This window comes from Gigantopelta aegis, chromosome 9, assembly GCF_016097555.1.
Source record: "Gigantopelta aegis isolate Gae_Host chromosome 9, Gae_host_genome, whole genome shotgun sequence".
Lineage (NCBI taxonomy): Eukaryota > Metazoa > Mollusca > Gastropoda > Neomphalida > Peltospiridae > Gigantopelta > Gigantopelta aegis.
Genome location: NC_054707.1, coordinates 30,286,590 through 30,304,053, shown reverse-complemented (window position 1 = coordinate 30,304,053; position 17,464 = coordinate 30,286,590). Strand labels below are relative to the sequence as shown.

Genomic DNA, 17,464 nt, shown 5'->3' with positions numbered 1-17,464 from the left:
ATTGTGTTTTACCCCCAAGATTCAGTCACATATACAATGTATATATTATTGCGGGTTTATACATCTAACATTATCAAAATTCAGTGTTCATGCAGAGGAACACCCATTAATGTGTATGCTAACAGGAACCTTGCAGCCCGGTAGTGTAGCACTACCTACTACAGGTAGTCACAGGCAACTATCAATGTAGTGCACACCTACTGCTGTGGGCTTGTTGTTTTTGTCACGGGTACAACTGTTATGTCACATATTTACTCAATATGTCAGGCAATATACAATCTAGGTGCTACTGCTGAGGTTCACACCAATCCGTAGTACATGCAGGTACATCTGGAGCCTAATTCACTGAACTCTCGCAACTTTGCGATCTCGCAGTGCAATGCTAAAATACTTGCAAAGAGGATGCTTTGTTGTCTAGCAGAGCCTAAGAGACCTTTGTCAATTAGGCCCCTGGTCAATAACAAGTAAACTAGTATGGAGGTGCTACTGCTGAAGCTAGCTGAACCGTAAGCCACAGCTACCGCTGAGGTCATACCAATCCGTAGCTCAAGGCTGCTGCTGAAGCTTTGGCTGAACCGTAGCATTTTCACACCTTGCTAGTCACATTATACTTCCACAGGCACCTGTCACTGTACTTTATTCCAGATACAGTACACGTGACGGAAATGATGTACTTAGTGCTGACTGACCCCCAAGGCAAAATGTTATGTATTTTATGTTATGTATATTGATAGTATTATGTTCATGTGTAGTTTTTATAGTCATAATATTATTGTTTTCATATAATGTATAGATACTATGTTGTAGTACTTTTAATTATAGTCAGTGGACAATTTCATTCATCCCGAGTTGGTGTTGTGTATAAATTGAGTTTTAACTAAGGCGTCTGCATCTTGGAATGAAAAATGACGTAGGCCTAATATTAACAATGTATTGAGTGTGAACGTTAAAACGTTTTCAAAACAATATAAAAAGGCCTGTGGGAACAGCTAGTGGATATTGATTAAAACATTTTTCATAAATCAGTTTGGGGACGTTTTAGAAGTGGTTTTAGTGGGAGCTTATTTTAACATATTATGATAGGCCTACATTCTGTAAAACATTTGGATAAAGTTACAATTGAGTGAAACATGAGTCTGTGACTTTAAAATGGTGAAATATCCTCTAAAAATAGACTAAAACTAGACTCCATATCTGTTACTTCTCAGACGCACGTGCGTTTTTAAAAATATGAGAAACGCATTTTGTGATATTAAAAACACCAGGATGACCAAAACACTTCGAATGTACGGACATTGATAATCTAAACCATAAAATCTAAGTAAACTATGACTTCAGTTGTCAAAAACGGCTATAATAGTAAAAACAATATGCCTTAGTGTTTAAAAACTAGGATATGTCCCTTTAAGTGCATTACCTCTTTGGCATCGACTGGGTGGTGAAAAGGATAGGATATTCATTGTGGAGTTAGACGTATGCACTCTCCTTTTTATTTGGCATTTATGAATCAAAAAAGTAAACTACAAGTAAATTTACATTAACTTAGTTAATTTTGGAGGGATGGAATGTTTTATTTAACGACGCACGTAACACAATTTAAACACGGTTATATGGCGTTGGACATATGGTTAAAGACCACACAGATAATGATAGAGAAAACCCGCTGTCGCCATGCGAAGGATTACTTTTTCCGATTAGCAGCAAGGGATCTTTTATGTATGAATGAATGAATGAATGAATGGATGTTTAACAACACCCCAGCACACAAAACATACAGACTAGCTAGGGATCTTTTATAAGCATGACCCCACAGACATGATAGTACATACCACGGCCTTTGTTACACCAGTTGTGGAGCACTGGCTGGAACGAGAAATAGCCTAATGGGCACATCGACGGGAATCGATCCTAGGCCGACCGCACACGAGGTTTAGTGCTTTACCACTGGGCTACGTCTCACCCCTAGTTAATTTGGAATACACATGCATATGTGAGGTAAATATTGTCGCGGGTCGCCCTATATGGGATATGTATTGTACAGGTAGGCATGTCTACAGCGGATGGGGGATGGGGAATAGTGTTAAAAATACATTGTAAACGAATGGAACTGCCTAATAAATTGGTTTGTTTACTTATTTTGCTGTTGTTTGGTTGCAATTTCATTTTCAAAATTTCTTCTTTTAGAAAGACAACATCTCAGTGTGATGTTTGTCAGTACCGTAACGGAAGTCAGTACCGTAATGTGTAAGTCAGTACCGTAACGGAATAAAACCATTCATGTGTGCTCCAAATGTTATTTTATTTCATAAAGTATTGATGCAACATCTCGCTTCAAACGAAATACTTTAATCAACAGTGAACATTTTCTACTGCATCGAAACACAACGAACACAAGATTTTTCTTTTAAAAGTATTCATTTTGCATATTGTTTAAAAAGTGTCACTTTAACTTCATTATTTATTATTTAAAGCAGTTAGAAAAACAAACAAGAAGCTCAACTTGCAGGAAACCTTTCAAATTTAGTTAGGGCTAAAAGGTTTTGATGTTGTATGATTTGTTATTAATTTGTGATTAATTTACAATCATGTTACGGTACTGACAAAATGAGCGGGTGACCTAGTTTTGATACAGTCATTTATTACTTTTTTTTTGAAGAAAAGTGCGCTGCTAACACTGACATATGATCCCCTGGTTTTATTTATTCTATCAAATCATACAATAATTTAACCGAAAAGTTTTATTATCATCTAGTGCAAGTGTCGGGTACTCGGGTCCGGGTCGAGTTTAACTTTGAACTACTCGAGTCCAATATTATGGACTTGTGAAGGCCCTGCCTATAACCGTATTTAAAATGTGTTGAGTGTGTCGTTAAATAAAACATTCCTTCTTTTCTTCAAAGTTAATTCAGTTAATGTAGTTTACGTCTGTGTTGTATAGATAATAAAAGGAGAGTACATAATATGGGGCGCCGTTTGTTACTTTCTGATATAGCTTACTGATTTTTGCGGATCGCCCTATATGAGACATGCATTGTATAGGTAAGCATGTTTGCGAGGATGGAGGTTGGGGGGTGGGGGGGGGGGTGGGTGGCATAAAAATTAAATATTAAAAGAATGGAACTGCTTAATACACTTTTTAGTTCCTTTAATTTGCTGTTTGGTTCAGGAATTAATCTTCTCTTTTTTTCTGTGATGTTTGTCAGTACCGTAACGGAGGTCAGTACCGTAGCGTGCAAGTCAATACCGTAACAGGGAATAAAATCATTCATGATTGTGTGCTACACATTTTATTTTATTTCATAAAGTATTGATGCAACATCATATTAATTAAAGCAAATACTTTAATCAACGGTTATTATTATTTTTTGTTTTACTGCATCGAAACTACCTCAAGATTTCTCTTTTAAAAGTATTAATTTTGCGTGGGGGGGGGGGGTTAATGTGTCACTTTAAATTCATTATTTATAATTTAAAGCAATTAGAAAACCAAACAAGAAGCTCAATTTCTAGTAAATCTTTCAATTTTACTTAGGGATAAAAAGTTTTGATGATGTATGTCAGTCTGTATGTTTTGTTATTAATTTGTGATTAATTTACAAACATATTACGTTACTGACAAAATAATCGAGTGGGTGACCTAGTTTATAACTTTATAAATGTTTTGGAAGAAAAGTGAGCTGCTAATACCGACTTATGCTCCCCTGGTGTTTATTATATGAAGTCACCCAATAATTTAAACAAAGATGGTAACTTTTTATTTTTTAAAGTAAAAACCTAAATCTAGGCATTTATCTGATAATGATCCCACTGTTTGTACATTTCAGTTATATTTGTTGATGAGAATTTCAAATTGCTCTTCACAGTAAATTCCTTTGAATTTATATTAGCACGTGTTTACAAATACCATACAGTGGATCTTTACATTTTGTAACTCTGGGGTCTGTATCTTGTTCTGAATATTTCGCATTTGTTAGCATCTTGTTTAGGTTTGTAGGTTGTCGCTTACATTTAATTATTGTGAATTTAATTGGAATTGTCTTCTTGGTGTTGCAAAATATTAAAATTGTCGTATCGTCGTATGCCTTCTGAAAAAGGAGTACCGGTGAGGTACACGATATGCCCATCAGGAGTTTGATGGAAAACCATATCTATATCAATTAATATATTACGAGTATGATTCAACTGTAATTTTGTGCAATTGCAATGGGATGGATGAACAGTTTGTTTTGGACAAACCACAATCCCAAATTGTTCCAGCATGTGATTTGATGGTCCTGTATGCATCTGTATGCAAGATATGATCTGCAAGATATGGTCCGGACAAGAAAAAAGTTAACAGACGGACGTACGTACGGACAACGATATATCATAATACGACCCATAGATGGGCGTATAATAATTCGGCATTGTTAGGGTTATGTGTAGTTAAACAAAATGTATTATAGATTTATTGCTAGTTTTTGGTGTATTATTTCTAAGAGTCGCTTTGATATATATCTATGACCTCACATTTAATAACTAGACCCTCCAGTTCGGTACACCTCACCCATATTGCGACATGTGTGTGATCTTTCCTTGGTGCTCCAGTCGAACCACGTCAGGTCAGGTCATAGGGCTTAACGTGCACATTCAGAACAAGCTGTTGTAGCGCACGCCTGTCATGGGCACAGGAGACGGCCTCGGCCGGCTCCTCCGTCCAGGACAGAAAGGTGGGGAAGGAAAGGAGGGACCGCCTGCACTGGCAGGTGCAAGGGAGCACCAGCAGTCTGGAACCACGTCGAACAGAGAAAATACAAAAAGAAGACAAAGTCAAGTGCGATAACTCGATTATGGCTATTTTAAGGAATTTGTGTAGGTTGTGTTTTCATAAATACAAGGTGCGTTCTCTGTTTTTCGCACCTGTCCGGTATTTTGCAAGGACGCCATGTGTGTCGGTGAAAAGTACTGTCTCAGCTGCGAATCCCAGCATCAAACTGCGCTATGTGTACGTGCAGACGTGCGTCAACACGTGGGAAGACATTCCCAATGGTGTCCTGTTCGACGTGTGTTACGCCGACTCCCACCCGGATGACGACCTCAAGACTACAGCGTCCCTGCCAACAATCGTCGCTCTTCACAATACACCGGGCTCACACGATGATCTCATACAAGTTCTCGAATCCTTTGTTTTGATGGGATGTCGTGTCATTGCGCCAAACTTTCCAGGTTTAAAATAAAGTCTAGTTTGAGTTCTCTAAACCTCTATGACTATGACTCTGAGTATGATCTGTAAATCAAAAGCCATGCATGAATGCATCAACTAAGCACATTCTAGAGCATAGGTCCAACCTCTCCCCCCCCCCCCCCCCCCCCCCACACACACACACATGCACACTAAAAATTATGCATTGGCCCCAAAAGTTGAAATGCTTCTCCAGTTGCTGGAATATCTGATGTGATGTCTATGTAAGGGTGGGTGCTGCAAAGGGGTTTGTAGTAGAGTAGTTCATCAAGATAAACGTCTCTGGCACGATATTTATGATTGTGATGTTTATTAAATGTCAAAATGTAAAAAAACCCGGACCATAGATGTTTACCTTGGTGAACTAGTAGTGGAGATGCCAGGGGGTCAGAAAGAATTTAACATTGGGTCAGCGTAGAAGGTGGATGTGGGAGGGGTGTCCCCGTCTTGTAGATAATGCCGCATGGGTGTTCTCACTTGAAACATTTTCAGAGATATCTACCAGGGATAACTCTGAGTGGTCAGAAAATTTCACCAGATTATCTCAAAAATGTAAAACCTATACCTGATGTTTGTAATTCTTGGTCAAATGTAGCACAATGTAAAGTGAGTAACCGAAATAGCTATTTTTTCCTCTCTATTACAGAGTTCGACAAATCCGCTAGCCCGACGCCCGTGGCTAGTGGTTTTTAAGTTCGGGCTAGTGAGAAACGCAAAACCACTAGCGCTGCGGGCTAGTGGTTTTCCCACCCCCTCTCCTTATCGCTCGATCGTGTTTTTGTTTTTTTTTCTTTTTCTCTCGGCTGAAATTTCGTTTAATAAATTTGATTGTGACGTTTGTCATAGAATAATATCAACAACATCATCTGTATATATAATAATAATCCACTTGAACTAGGTCTGCAAACTGCAGTAACATGCTATCTCTACATCGTCACGGTTACAGCATGCATTGTTTACTTTTCCCTTTCAAGTTTCTGGCACAGGAAATAAGTCTAATGACATGCGTGTTTTGATTGGTTGGACACGTCACGTGGTAGTTAATCGCGCACATAATTATGTTTTAGGCTAACTTGGAAATCACCAATCGCGACGACAGGTTAATCTCAATCAAGTAAACCCCAGTCATGCTTTGAATTTCAGTGTTTGTTTTATTTACCTATTGTTTTCTAATTTAACACTTCGCTTACATATGGTTATCGGCAACCAGGAAAACAATTTACTTTAATGCTAACCGCACATGCAATGACTCGGCTTGGGCTATTACGTTTGGATAATGTCTCACAGCTGCCGATACAAGATAATACCTTTTTTGTTCATCAATTAACAACGGATTAGATGTCGCCGTTACAGTCTTTTGATATCGGTCTGACATGGGATAATGCCCTGTATTTGAGCAATTGGCAGTACCGTTCCTGGCGACATGAATAGTAGGCCCTAAAAACATAACCCACTACCAAATACACTGAACCATCTATTATCGTGTCACACTGTCGTACCCTCATTTAAATTTAATTGTTTTGATAGTGGTTTTAGATACCAACCATGAGTTTAATCAATTATTTTTCCCAGGAGAGGGCAAAAGCGAAAATGGGACAATAATGATGGATCACACTTGACAAAAGACCAAACGTACATGTACAACACGACAAAAACTGAAAGTTACAACATAATTTAAGTGCTTGTTTCATTTTACTGTTATAATCGTAAATGTGTAATCTTACAAAAATTAGATAAAAATCCAGTTATAATTGATCAAGAATTTGGGCTAGTGCTTTATCTTGGTGGGCTAGTGGTTTTCACAAACCCACTAGCCCTGTGGCTAGTAACTTTTCAAAATATTTGTCATACTCTGTCTATTATTTATTTCTTGTTTCTAACAAATGACATTTGATATTTTCCTACACTAATACATACTACAGGTAGTGAAACCACAAATGTTTCACAATAGTGACATGAAACATGACACGGATACATCAAAAATTGTAATGCGAGTAACCGAAAAATATGTAACACAAGTTACCAACATTTTATTTTAAAGGGACACCCTAGTTGTTAACCATTACGGCGTTGTTTTTCGCTATTAAACCCATTTTGTCACAAATAAAATTGCACTTTACTTACCGTTTATTATTTAGAATATACATTTCCATTCACCTAAAGTGTTTTTTGGTAATCCTGGTGTTTGTAATACCACAAAATGCATTTTTCGTATTTTTGAAAAACTCACGCGCGTCTAAGAAAAAAACGTTGAGCAGACAAGGTCTAATCTATTTTTAGAGGGGATATTTCCATTTCAGTGTCACAGACGTTGGTATACCACGTGACCGTTATCATTTTGGTTCGGTTTGTTTTCTCGTACACGGTTTGCGCAATCAACAGCCGATTTGTTGTTCATTTGTGAGATTTTTCTTCACAGTTCGTGAACATTTTCAGTAACAATAAAGTTCAGACAAGTAAGTATCTCAATACAAAACGTTACAAACCCTTAAAACCCATAATTTTTGCTAAGTCCTACGATATCTGGAGAGGGGATACAACCAGGACAGAACAGTTGGAACATGTCCAGGAGAGGTGAAAAGAACGCACCCCAAGTCTGTGAAATTTGTCGTGACGTAGGCATTGTTGTGCTTCGAGCGACATCTACCGGTGACATCAGAATACAAACTTTCAAAATTATTTCAAGCAATTGGGACATGGGGATTCCCATGGTATTTATCGATATAAAACCTGCTTTTTCACTCCATTTGATAAAAACGTGATCTAAGTGTGTTACAGATTTGTAGATTAACCAAATTATAATTTATTTTCGCTGGATGGAACTAGGGTGTGCATCTTTAATAGAACAATACCAGAGTGTGAATAATTATGCCAACATACTTCTCACTAACACCAAGTTAGTTTTTGCTGCCACTTACTGGCTAATAAGCCTAAATATATATATATATGTGCAATTCCAGGGTTACTCACATTACATTTTTACCATACTAATTCTTCTGATTTGCTCAGGATTAATAATTATACATTCAACACTTATTTACTTTATTACATTTTATATGTTAGATAATCAATGTATATTATAGAAAAAAAGAAAAAGGAAATATGATGATTAGTTTTCATACATCGGTTATTCGCGTTACGAAAAAAGGACATGACAAAAAATGGAACACACTTAAAATCCAAAGTCTCCTCATACTGTAACAGCTATGATAAAAGTGGATATATTGGTGTATAGCTATGGTTTAGGTATCTTTATATGATAAAGAGTTTTGAAATTGTACAATTAATACATTTTTGGTTATCAAAATAGTCGGTTACTCGCATTACAATTTGTCCCCTATTTGATAATGGCTAAAAAATAGATTTTAAAGAAAAATAACAGGCAATACAAAAATGCTGACACTGGTTTCGTAAAATCCGTACAACACAAGCTCATATAATAATCTCCAATTATGTAATACACCACAGCTGAGGCGATAAAGGGTGTGTCCGAAATAAGTACGCCCATATTGAGTGCATACATGTACAGACATGCTAACTTCAAACATTTTTACCTCATAATCAGTGCAATGTTAAGTTGAAATTAAAATTACTTAAAATACATTTTTGAATATGCACAACTCTTTTATCAGCTATTTAATAGCCAGGCTATTATTAACATTACTGCACTAAAAGACCTTTGTGTACTAAGAACAGAAAAAGTAGTTCTGCGTAAATGTTTGAATGTGTTTCGTGTTTAGTGTTTAACTACCGGTAATTACATATATATTATCTTCTTACAGGCTTTGGTCACACAGAAGGACTTTCATCTGAACATGATGAGATTTTTATGCACACAAATGATGAGAAGTCTCAGTTTGTTTGTGATTTCCTCGAAAACATTGGGATAAAACGGTAAGTGGACCTTGTTTCATTAACATGTTTTACACTGACAATTTAAAAACACCATTTATTAGTCCACTACTGGTCCAACCAGAGGGGACTATAGGTTTCATCTCTGTTCGTCTGTCTGTCCGTCCATCCGTCTGTTTGTCCCACATATAGTTTTCCAGATGATATTTTCATAATGCCTCACGATATTGAGCTGACATTTTGTATATATATACATGTATATACATGTTCTGTTACAGATCAAGTTTGATATTTATGAGATATTTTTTTGGCAAAACCTCAGAATATTGAGCTGAACTTGCATATAGCTTTATCATGTTCTGTTTTAGATGATCTGATCAAGTTTGACTTTCATGACAATTTACCCATTTTATGGCCCTAAACTTATTTAATAATTTATTTCTGGACTGTTTTATTTTTGCAATGCCTTCAGATATTGAGCTGAAATTTTGTGTGTAGATTTATTAATATTCTGTTACAGATCAAGTGATTTACACATTTTTGTACAGAGTTATGGCCCTTGAACTTAGGAGATACGAAAATGTGATGGGCTCGGTAAGGGACATGTATTACAGGACTCTCAGAATGCTAGTTTATTTTTAAATTTTATTTTATTTATTATTTAATTTTATTTATCTTGTCATGCATAGCTCAAGAAACTTTGAAAAAATTTCTGCTTATAATGTTTATGCATTTTCACAAATGACAACAATATTAAAAAAATTGGTAAGTACAGTAATGTAATTTGTCTACATTTAACTCGTTTACCTAATTTCAGAGTTGACATGATAATTGGGATTGGCTCGGGTTGCTTCCCACTGCTGCGATTGTGTACGTCAGTCGTCACCAAAGACATATTCAAATCAGCAGTTTTTATTTCTCCATGGCCTGTAACAGAAGACTTCAGGTCAGTGTGCTTTAATGACCTACATGTATGGCTTCTTTGTATAATGATGACACAACAAGTACATTTGAACCAGATTGAATATAACTGTGTTAAATCTCTTATCCATGGCCGTATAATAATGCCTACCAGTACAGCCATCAGTTTTAGCCATTTTCTTCTTTAGATATTACATAACACGATCTCCAATTCTTTTTGTTTTGTGGTTAAGGCTGTAAAATGTAGCATTAGGATCATCACTATATATGATGTTTATTCTTGTCCCAACCAAAAGGTAAAGTTTTGTTTAACGACACCACTGGAGCACATTGATTTATCAGTCATTGGTTACTGAATGTCAAACATTTGGTAATTTTGACATTTAGTCTTAGAGAGGAAGACCGCTACATTTTTCCATTAGTAGCAAGGGATCTTTTATATGTACCACCTCATAGACAAGATAGCACATATCATGACTTTTGATATACCAGTCGTGGTGCACTGGCTGGAACGAGAAATATCCCAATGGGCCCACCGACAAGCATCGATTGCAGACTGCCATGCATCAGGTGAGTGCCAGTACCCCAGGAATGATACACTATATAGCTGGGGCATGTGCAGTTCTGTCTTTGGGAAGACCAAATGTTTTACATCCATTAGCTGATGATTAATAAATCTATGTGCTCTAGTGCTGTTGTTAAACATAAACAAACCTTTTAACTTCTGTCTATAGGTGGAACTTCATATAAAGGATATCTTGCTGCTACTTTATAGGAGTAGGCTGTGTGGCAGTAGCTGGTTTCCTTTCTCACTCTAGACCAGGGGCCTAATTCACAAGGCTCTCTTAGGCTCTCCTAGACAACAAAGCATCCTCTTTGCAAGTATTTGAGCATTGCACTGCGAGATCGCAAAGTTGCAAGAGTTTAGTGAATTAGGCCTCAGGTGTCAAATAGCAGTTAGACACCATCTATATGTACCTATGTTTTAAAGGTGTGCCATTAGACGAAGATTGCCTTCTTTTCATTGCAGACTAATACAACCGATATCCATTCACAGAGCAGTGGTTTGGCTGTGGGAACATCCAGTATACCGACCACTAGTATTCCTTATTGTACACATGAGGAAGATGTTATTTTCTGGATTTTCAGAATTCATTGTGAAGGATTTTGTTTGCACATCATATACAATTTGTGGTATTGACTTTGCTGAGGTGAGGAGTAAGAAAAAAAGAGCTAAAATTTTATATTGTTTGCTTTTTTCAAATTTAATGAAAATATTGTTATTACTAGAGGTGCCTTTAAAAAGTCAAATGGGTTTAGCATACTGTAGATCTTGAAATTAACACGTCCCTAAATTAGTGTGAGTGACGGTGGGCAGACTAAAATGCGACATGAAATTAATGCAAGTGGCCTCCCTTTAAAATAGTAACTTTCCTAATAACACACATCTGTGTACTTTTCGGTTAAATCCAAGTTACAGGCGTCTTCAATGAGATCAACTCACTAACATGTCTGTGTACAGATCAATTACCCTGTTTAGTCCCTATTGTTTTTAATTACATCAACTCGCAGCATATTTTTCTGGCAATCATTTACGTAACATTTATAGTTACCTACATCTGGCTAAACATTAGAATACATTTATCATTACAACTGTATGCCAACAAAGTTGCAGGGAACTTGAACAGTAAAGACAAAGAAACAGTCAACCGCAATATTTGAGTGCTAAAACCCATTCATGCGTGATGGATTGTGTCGGCTTTTGAGAGGGTGGCCAAAGAATCTGCAATCGTCACACGTGGCTGGCATCTTGCTACGGTGAATTGTGCTCCAGTTGTTTTAATATTTTTTGTTTGTTTTAATAACATGGGACACATGTGCAAAACATAGAAATATATGTGTAATATTATTAATGCGATTAACACAAACTCACATTTTTCGCATTAATATTATGATCACATTAATTTCAGGATCTACAGTATATAAATAATGTACTAATTTAAATTAAATGACAGTATATATATTATTGTCATATTGTGGCTCTGCAATATCCAGAACACAATAGTGCTATCAAGTCAAGTTAAGTCTGTTAAGTCTGTCCATCTGTGAAGAATTGCATCTCCTGTGCTTCTAGTTAAGTGAAAAATGTATTGGAAGATTCAGTCCAACATTAATTACACATTGAAAGACAATGAGTGCTAAGTTGAAAGACCTATGTGCTTATTTTGAAAGAAATGTTTCCATGAGAGATAAATAAGCTAATTTTCTGTAATTCTCTTCAGCTTCACCTGGGGCTTGTAACTCGAAGCAGTTGTAAATATTTTGGTGTTATGTGTTTGCTACGACCGCACTTCGACAGTCATAGGAAATTTTTAGTAGTATAACCCGAAATAAACATAGTTTTGGCGTAAAGCTAGAGGAACATGACTGTAATGACTTATACACTTACGATAAGGGGATTCCCTTGTTGCCACCAATGAGATCCATAGAAAATGCTTGTAACACATACTGACAACAGATGGGTGGATGTAGTTTAGTGGTAGAGTGCTCGCTTTATGGTGTGATGAGTCAACGCAGAATCAATTGCTTTTGGTGTACTTGAATATTTTTATTCCATCCCCATGACTAATATGTGAAAGGCTGTGGTATATACTGTCCTATCTTTAGGAAAGTGAATATAAAAATTGCATGCCCACTTTTGTGTGGCAGCAGAGGCCCAACAGGTCCTCCTCACTCCCCCCCCCCCCCCCCCACCCTCACACACCCCAAAGTGTCGAAATAACCATGTTAGATATCAAATAGTAGTAGTTTGTCAAATATACTGAGATGCCGTTAAATAAATTACAAATCACGTAATTAACCCTTTCAGACTCATTAACCCATTGTCTTCAAAGTGCCCCGGGAATTGATATATTTGACAGTTAAACAAAGGATACATTTACAGATGGTTATTTGATGATAACTTATTTATTATTCATAGTAGAAGACTGGTTCAAGCATATTTGTAAACATAAGTCAATTTTCTATGAGAAGGAGCTCATTATTATACAAATATAGAGGTATATTAAACAAAATCACTGGTTATAAAAACATAACAAATTTCTATGAAAATGTGTAAATGAATAAACCCATTTAGAAAATGTTTCCGACCACGTGCAAATCTCGAAAGTGGTATGTCATCTTGAATTCGTGATAATATTTCAGCTAGTGGAATTCCATCAGAATTATCACTGTTACATTACGATAAAACATCACTATCGCGGTATTTTTCCGTGAAGGTCGTATTATAGAAAATGGATGTAGTTAACAGAACACTTGTACCAAATAGGCTGAAAAGTTCTGAACAAATGAGCACATTCTCACGGCAAACCATGTAACACTTCTACAGGATGTTGTTGTTAGCACTGCCTCTATTGTGCATGTCAACCTGTGACAAATTTGGTGGTAAATACAAACTGAAAACATACAACGGGATTACCCGTTCTGTAGTCTGAACGGTGATTATTTTTTTTAACTGGATTTCCCGTTCCATAGTCGGAATGGGTTAACTTAAGACTACCGGTAATTACAGATGGAGAAGCATACAGCAACTGCGATGAGTGCATTTGTTTTCTAAGATCACTCACAATTCAGTAATGCTTGGTCTATATAATATAATGATCTAGTTAATATTAGGGTTAGCAGACAAACATTATCATCAGGACATGAAGGCTCTTTTAAGGGCCATTACAAACAGTTATTTTAAGGACTTTGAAAGAGACTCCCATAAGGTGCCTCCCACCAATCTACAGTGCCAATCTCAGGACACTCAAAGCCGTCCCCCAATGGCCGAGTCCTCCTAAGGACTAAAAGCGAGGATCTGTGAGAGTCAAACCACCAGAGCCTCCATGTGTTCAAATTACCTTCACGACATAACAGTTTATACATGACTATAATCCCACAAGATATTTACAAACTAAATAGCACCAAAATCAACACCCTCACCAGCTTCCAATCCCGATGAGCTCCCTTTGCTCTTTTGCACATGCCAGTGCAGGCGATCCCCTCTACTACCCACCTCAACACTTTCTTGCCCTGGACAGAGGAGCTGGCAAGAGCCAACACCTGTGCCCATGACAGGGGTGTGCTACAACAGCTTTTTCTGAATGTTAAATCCTATTACCTGACCTGATTAGGGTTAGAATTATACCATCACTCGCCTTTTTAATGATACAAACTAATGTTACGTCCATGCTACTACTGAACTAAATTTTGTTGTAAATCTGAAAATTTACACCGGTCCTATGTGAGGAGTAAAATTAGGAGTGGTTCGTGTTGCACACTTAACTTTTTGGTATTGCTTTCAGACTACCGTGAGTTTTGTAGGCCCGTCTGACTGCTTCCAGTTACAAGCCCCTGTCCTCAAAACAAATGCATATTCCCCAAAGGATAGTAGTCTTGTTTCGAACATCACAACAGACAATGGGATGGCCTAAAATTCTTCAACTGCATTATCCTTCCTGTTCCGGTCACGTGACTCAGGGTTGAAAATTAACATGAAAACAATGGTCGCCAGCAGGGCGAGTTCAAGAAACATCTTACTAGCCCTCCAGTTATCATATTGAAATTTAACTGCACAGACAAAATAAAAACTAGAATGGTCTTTGTTGATTAATAACCATGTACTCACCGTATATAGTATGTTTGCCTAAAAAGGAAACCGATGAATTGGCATGCAACTTCATAATGAATAAAGTTAAAATTCATATAAAAACATGTTGTTAAGTTTTAAACCCATACCAACTCAATTTTTTTTTTTTTTTTTTTTTTTTTTTAAAGAAATCCAGTATAAATAAAAATGTTTCTTTACAAATTGCCATTAAATTATACAGATTAAATTTCATTTTTAATACATGGGTGAAGACGAAATGCTAGAACAGCCAAGGTATGAAGCTTGACTTGCATTGTCTCTGATGTAAAAGATAATGCAGTACAAAAAGACTAAAGGTAGAACTACGTGCTTTAGTAAACTAGTCTGAGAATGGCAGTCCTCTGTGATGATGCAAGAGGGATGAAATAAACTTTGGAGTGATGCAATCTCCATTAAAGAATTTCTTGGGAATGGCTGTCATCATGTAGACGAACCGGCATCGTGGTTAGGCCATCGGTCAACAGGCTGGTAGGTACTGGGTTCAGACCCCAATCGAGGCATGGGATTTTTAATCCAGATACCGACTCCAAATCCTGAGTGAGTGCTCCGCAAGGCTGAATGGGTAGCTGTAAACCACTTGCAGCGACCAGTGATCCATAACTGGTTCAACAAAGGCCATGGTTTGTGCTATCCTGCCTGTGGGAAGCGCAAATAAAAGATGCCTTGCTGCTAATTGAAAAGAATAGCCCATGAAGTGGCAACAGCGGGTTTCCTCTCAAAATCTGTGTGGTCCTTAACCATATGTCTGACACCATATAATCGTAAATAAAATGTGTTGAGTGCGTCGCTAAATAAAACATTTCTTCCTATAGACGAGGCACTAGATAGAACTCACTGGAATCGTCCAGTTTTGCCAAATGCTCATTCAACTTTTCATTGGAGAGAATGCCCTGGTCATGTTCTGTCGTTCAGATTACTTGAAGATTTAACCTATGCAGTTTGGTGGTAATTTGTAAAGTTTTGGGGTTTTTAACACTGTTAGTCGGCAAGAAGTGACCTGTAATGCTGTCAGTCAGCAAGGCTAGTACAGCACTACTGTTTGAACAGGTTCAGTTGAAAACTGCCATGGCCCTAAAAAACAATGCGACTTTCAACATTCACCTGACAAGATTTCTGCCAGAGGGTATGAAGGATAAAATTTATGCACCCCAAAATCTTGGACATTAATGGATACATTTGTTTAATTTTTAGAAAGATTATAGTAAGAGACCAGCTGTTTAAAATTGGTCAAAGTACATGAAATGCAATGTTCAGTGTTTTCTGTCACTTGACAGATGACTAATTCCAGGCTGAAAATATGAAATTTGGTGGCTAACATATTCATCAAATCTAAACCCCATTAACAACCTTTAAGATGAAGATATCTGCAGTCTCTCTAGTCCAAAATGTTTCACCTGTGGACATAATACAATCTTGGCATATTCTGGTGAGGATTAAAGTGATACACATAATATGAACTCATCTAAATGGTTGTCATATTCTATGCACATCTCTTAAAGATATGTTTCATTTGAAAATACAGAAAAGATTACATTTTAAATGACTTGTTGGTGTATTTTAACTTCCAATATCAAATTACAGTTCCACTTTTTCAGGTCGCAGGGTTAGCTGTTGGATTGAGTCACATGGAAATTCCCAAACTAGTTCTGTTTGGTGAGAATGATGAATTTATACCCAGCCCCTTGGTGGAGGACCTCGTCAAGATGCTGGGCATCCCTCGCAATAAAATGATCGAGTGTGATGAGAAGGGAAATTTAAATAACTCTTACAGTAAGTTTCCTAGAGAAGTCAGTACTCGTTTTGTTTTACAAACAGACAATCAACTTAATGTCTCGGATGAATGAAATCTGTAAAGCAGTCAGATAGAAATCACAACACTGTCAAGTAAACATAACACTGGTGGTTTGGTAAGAATAACAACACCTCAAAATTAATATAAAAAAAAGAAACAAAGTCAGTAACAGAAACAAACAAAATATAAATTTAAAATATTTGTTTTATTTAACAAATTTCTGTAATGTAGGAGGTAAACGTGTACAATGTACATTAAAATAGAGGCTGTTGCAGTATTTGTGTGATAAATAACAATATACAGTTGTGTTGCCCGTAATTGTCAATTCTTAAATTGGACTACTTGAGCCTATTATGTTTGTTTTGTTTAACGACACCACTAGATCATTGATTTATTAATCATCCGATAATTTTGACATATAGTCTTAAAGAGAGAACCAGCTACATTGAGCCCATTATGTTGACCTGACATGATTATTAAAATTAGATTTGACATTTTGTTTAACAGTTTTACTGCAAACTGGTTTTTTTCCCCTTTCAGATGAGAGAGAGGAATGCCCCAATAGTGTAGTATTTCTGCATGGGAGCAAGGACCTTTTTCATGATTATGAAACTCTCACCATCACCTTGCTATGGAAATTTTTGAAAAACATAAGACCTGACATCAAATGACAATAGGAATATTTAGCAATAAATATCAAATCTGATGAACTTTACAGTTGTTTTTCCTGAACTAGAGGCTGGTAGAGAACATTTTTGTGAAATCAGAACTAGGATAATGCATCTTACAAAAATTGCTCTCTGCGATCCACTGTTGAGATTCACTACATGTTTTGTGCAGTTTTTCCCCTCACCCAGACCTGTCAAGACCAATATTCTGCCCATTTCTTAAAACATATTTGAAACAGAATCCCTGAAATAAAATTATCATTGTTTGACTTTTGGATTTTATATATAGAGATTATTATATGAGCTTGTGTATCGTACTG

At 36.7% G+C, this 17,464-nt stretch overlaps 1 protein-coding gene across 1 annotated transcript; it reads left to right on the top strand.

Annotated features, from left to right (window-relative positions):
- The first annotated feature begins 4,654 nt into the window (after window positions 1-4,654).
- On the top strand, window positions 4,655-17,182 carry LOC121381304. The gene is made up of 6 exons (XM_041510559.1): window positions 4,655-5,205; window positions 9,004-9,115; window positions 9,891-10,019; window positions 11,025-11,205; window positions 16,280-16,454; window positions 17,017-17,182. Exons 1-6 carry the CDS (start codon window positions 4,830-4,832, stop codon window positions 17,145-17,147), a joined length of 1,104 nt encoding a protein of 367 aa, XP_041366493.1. The 5' UTR covers window positions 4,655-4,829; the 3' UTR covers window positions 17,148-17,182.
- Window positions 17,183-17,464: the final 282 nt, after the last annotated feature.

Excerpts from the sequence above, each read along its gene's own strand:
- LOC121381304 (XM_041510559.1), top strand. The coding sequence starts at position 4,830 with ATGGCTATTTTAAGGAATTTGTGTAGGTTGTGTTTTCATAAATACAAG. Across the intron at positions 10,020-11,024 it reads CCTGTAACAGAAGACTTCAG|ACTAATACAACCGATATCCA; the intron begins GTCAGTGTGCTT and ends TTTTCATTGCAG. Across the intron at positions 11,206-16,279 it reads GTGGTATTGACTTTGCTGAG|GTCGCAGGGTTAGCTGTTGG; the intron begins GTGAGGAGTAAG and ends CCACTTTTTCAG.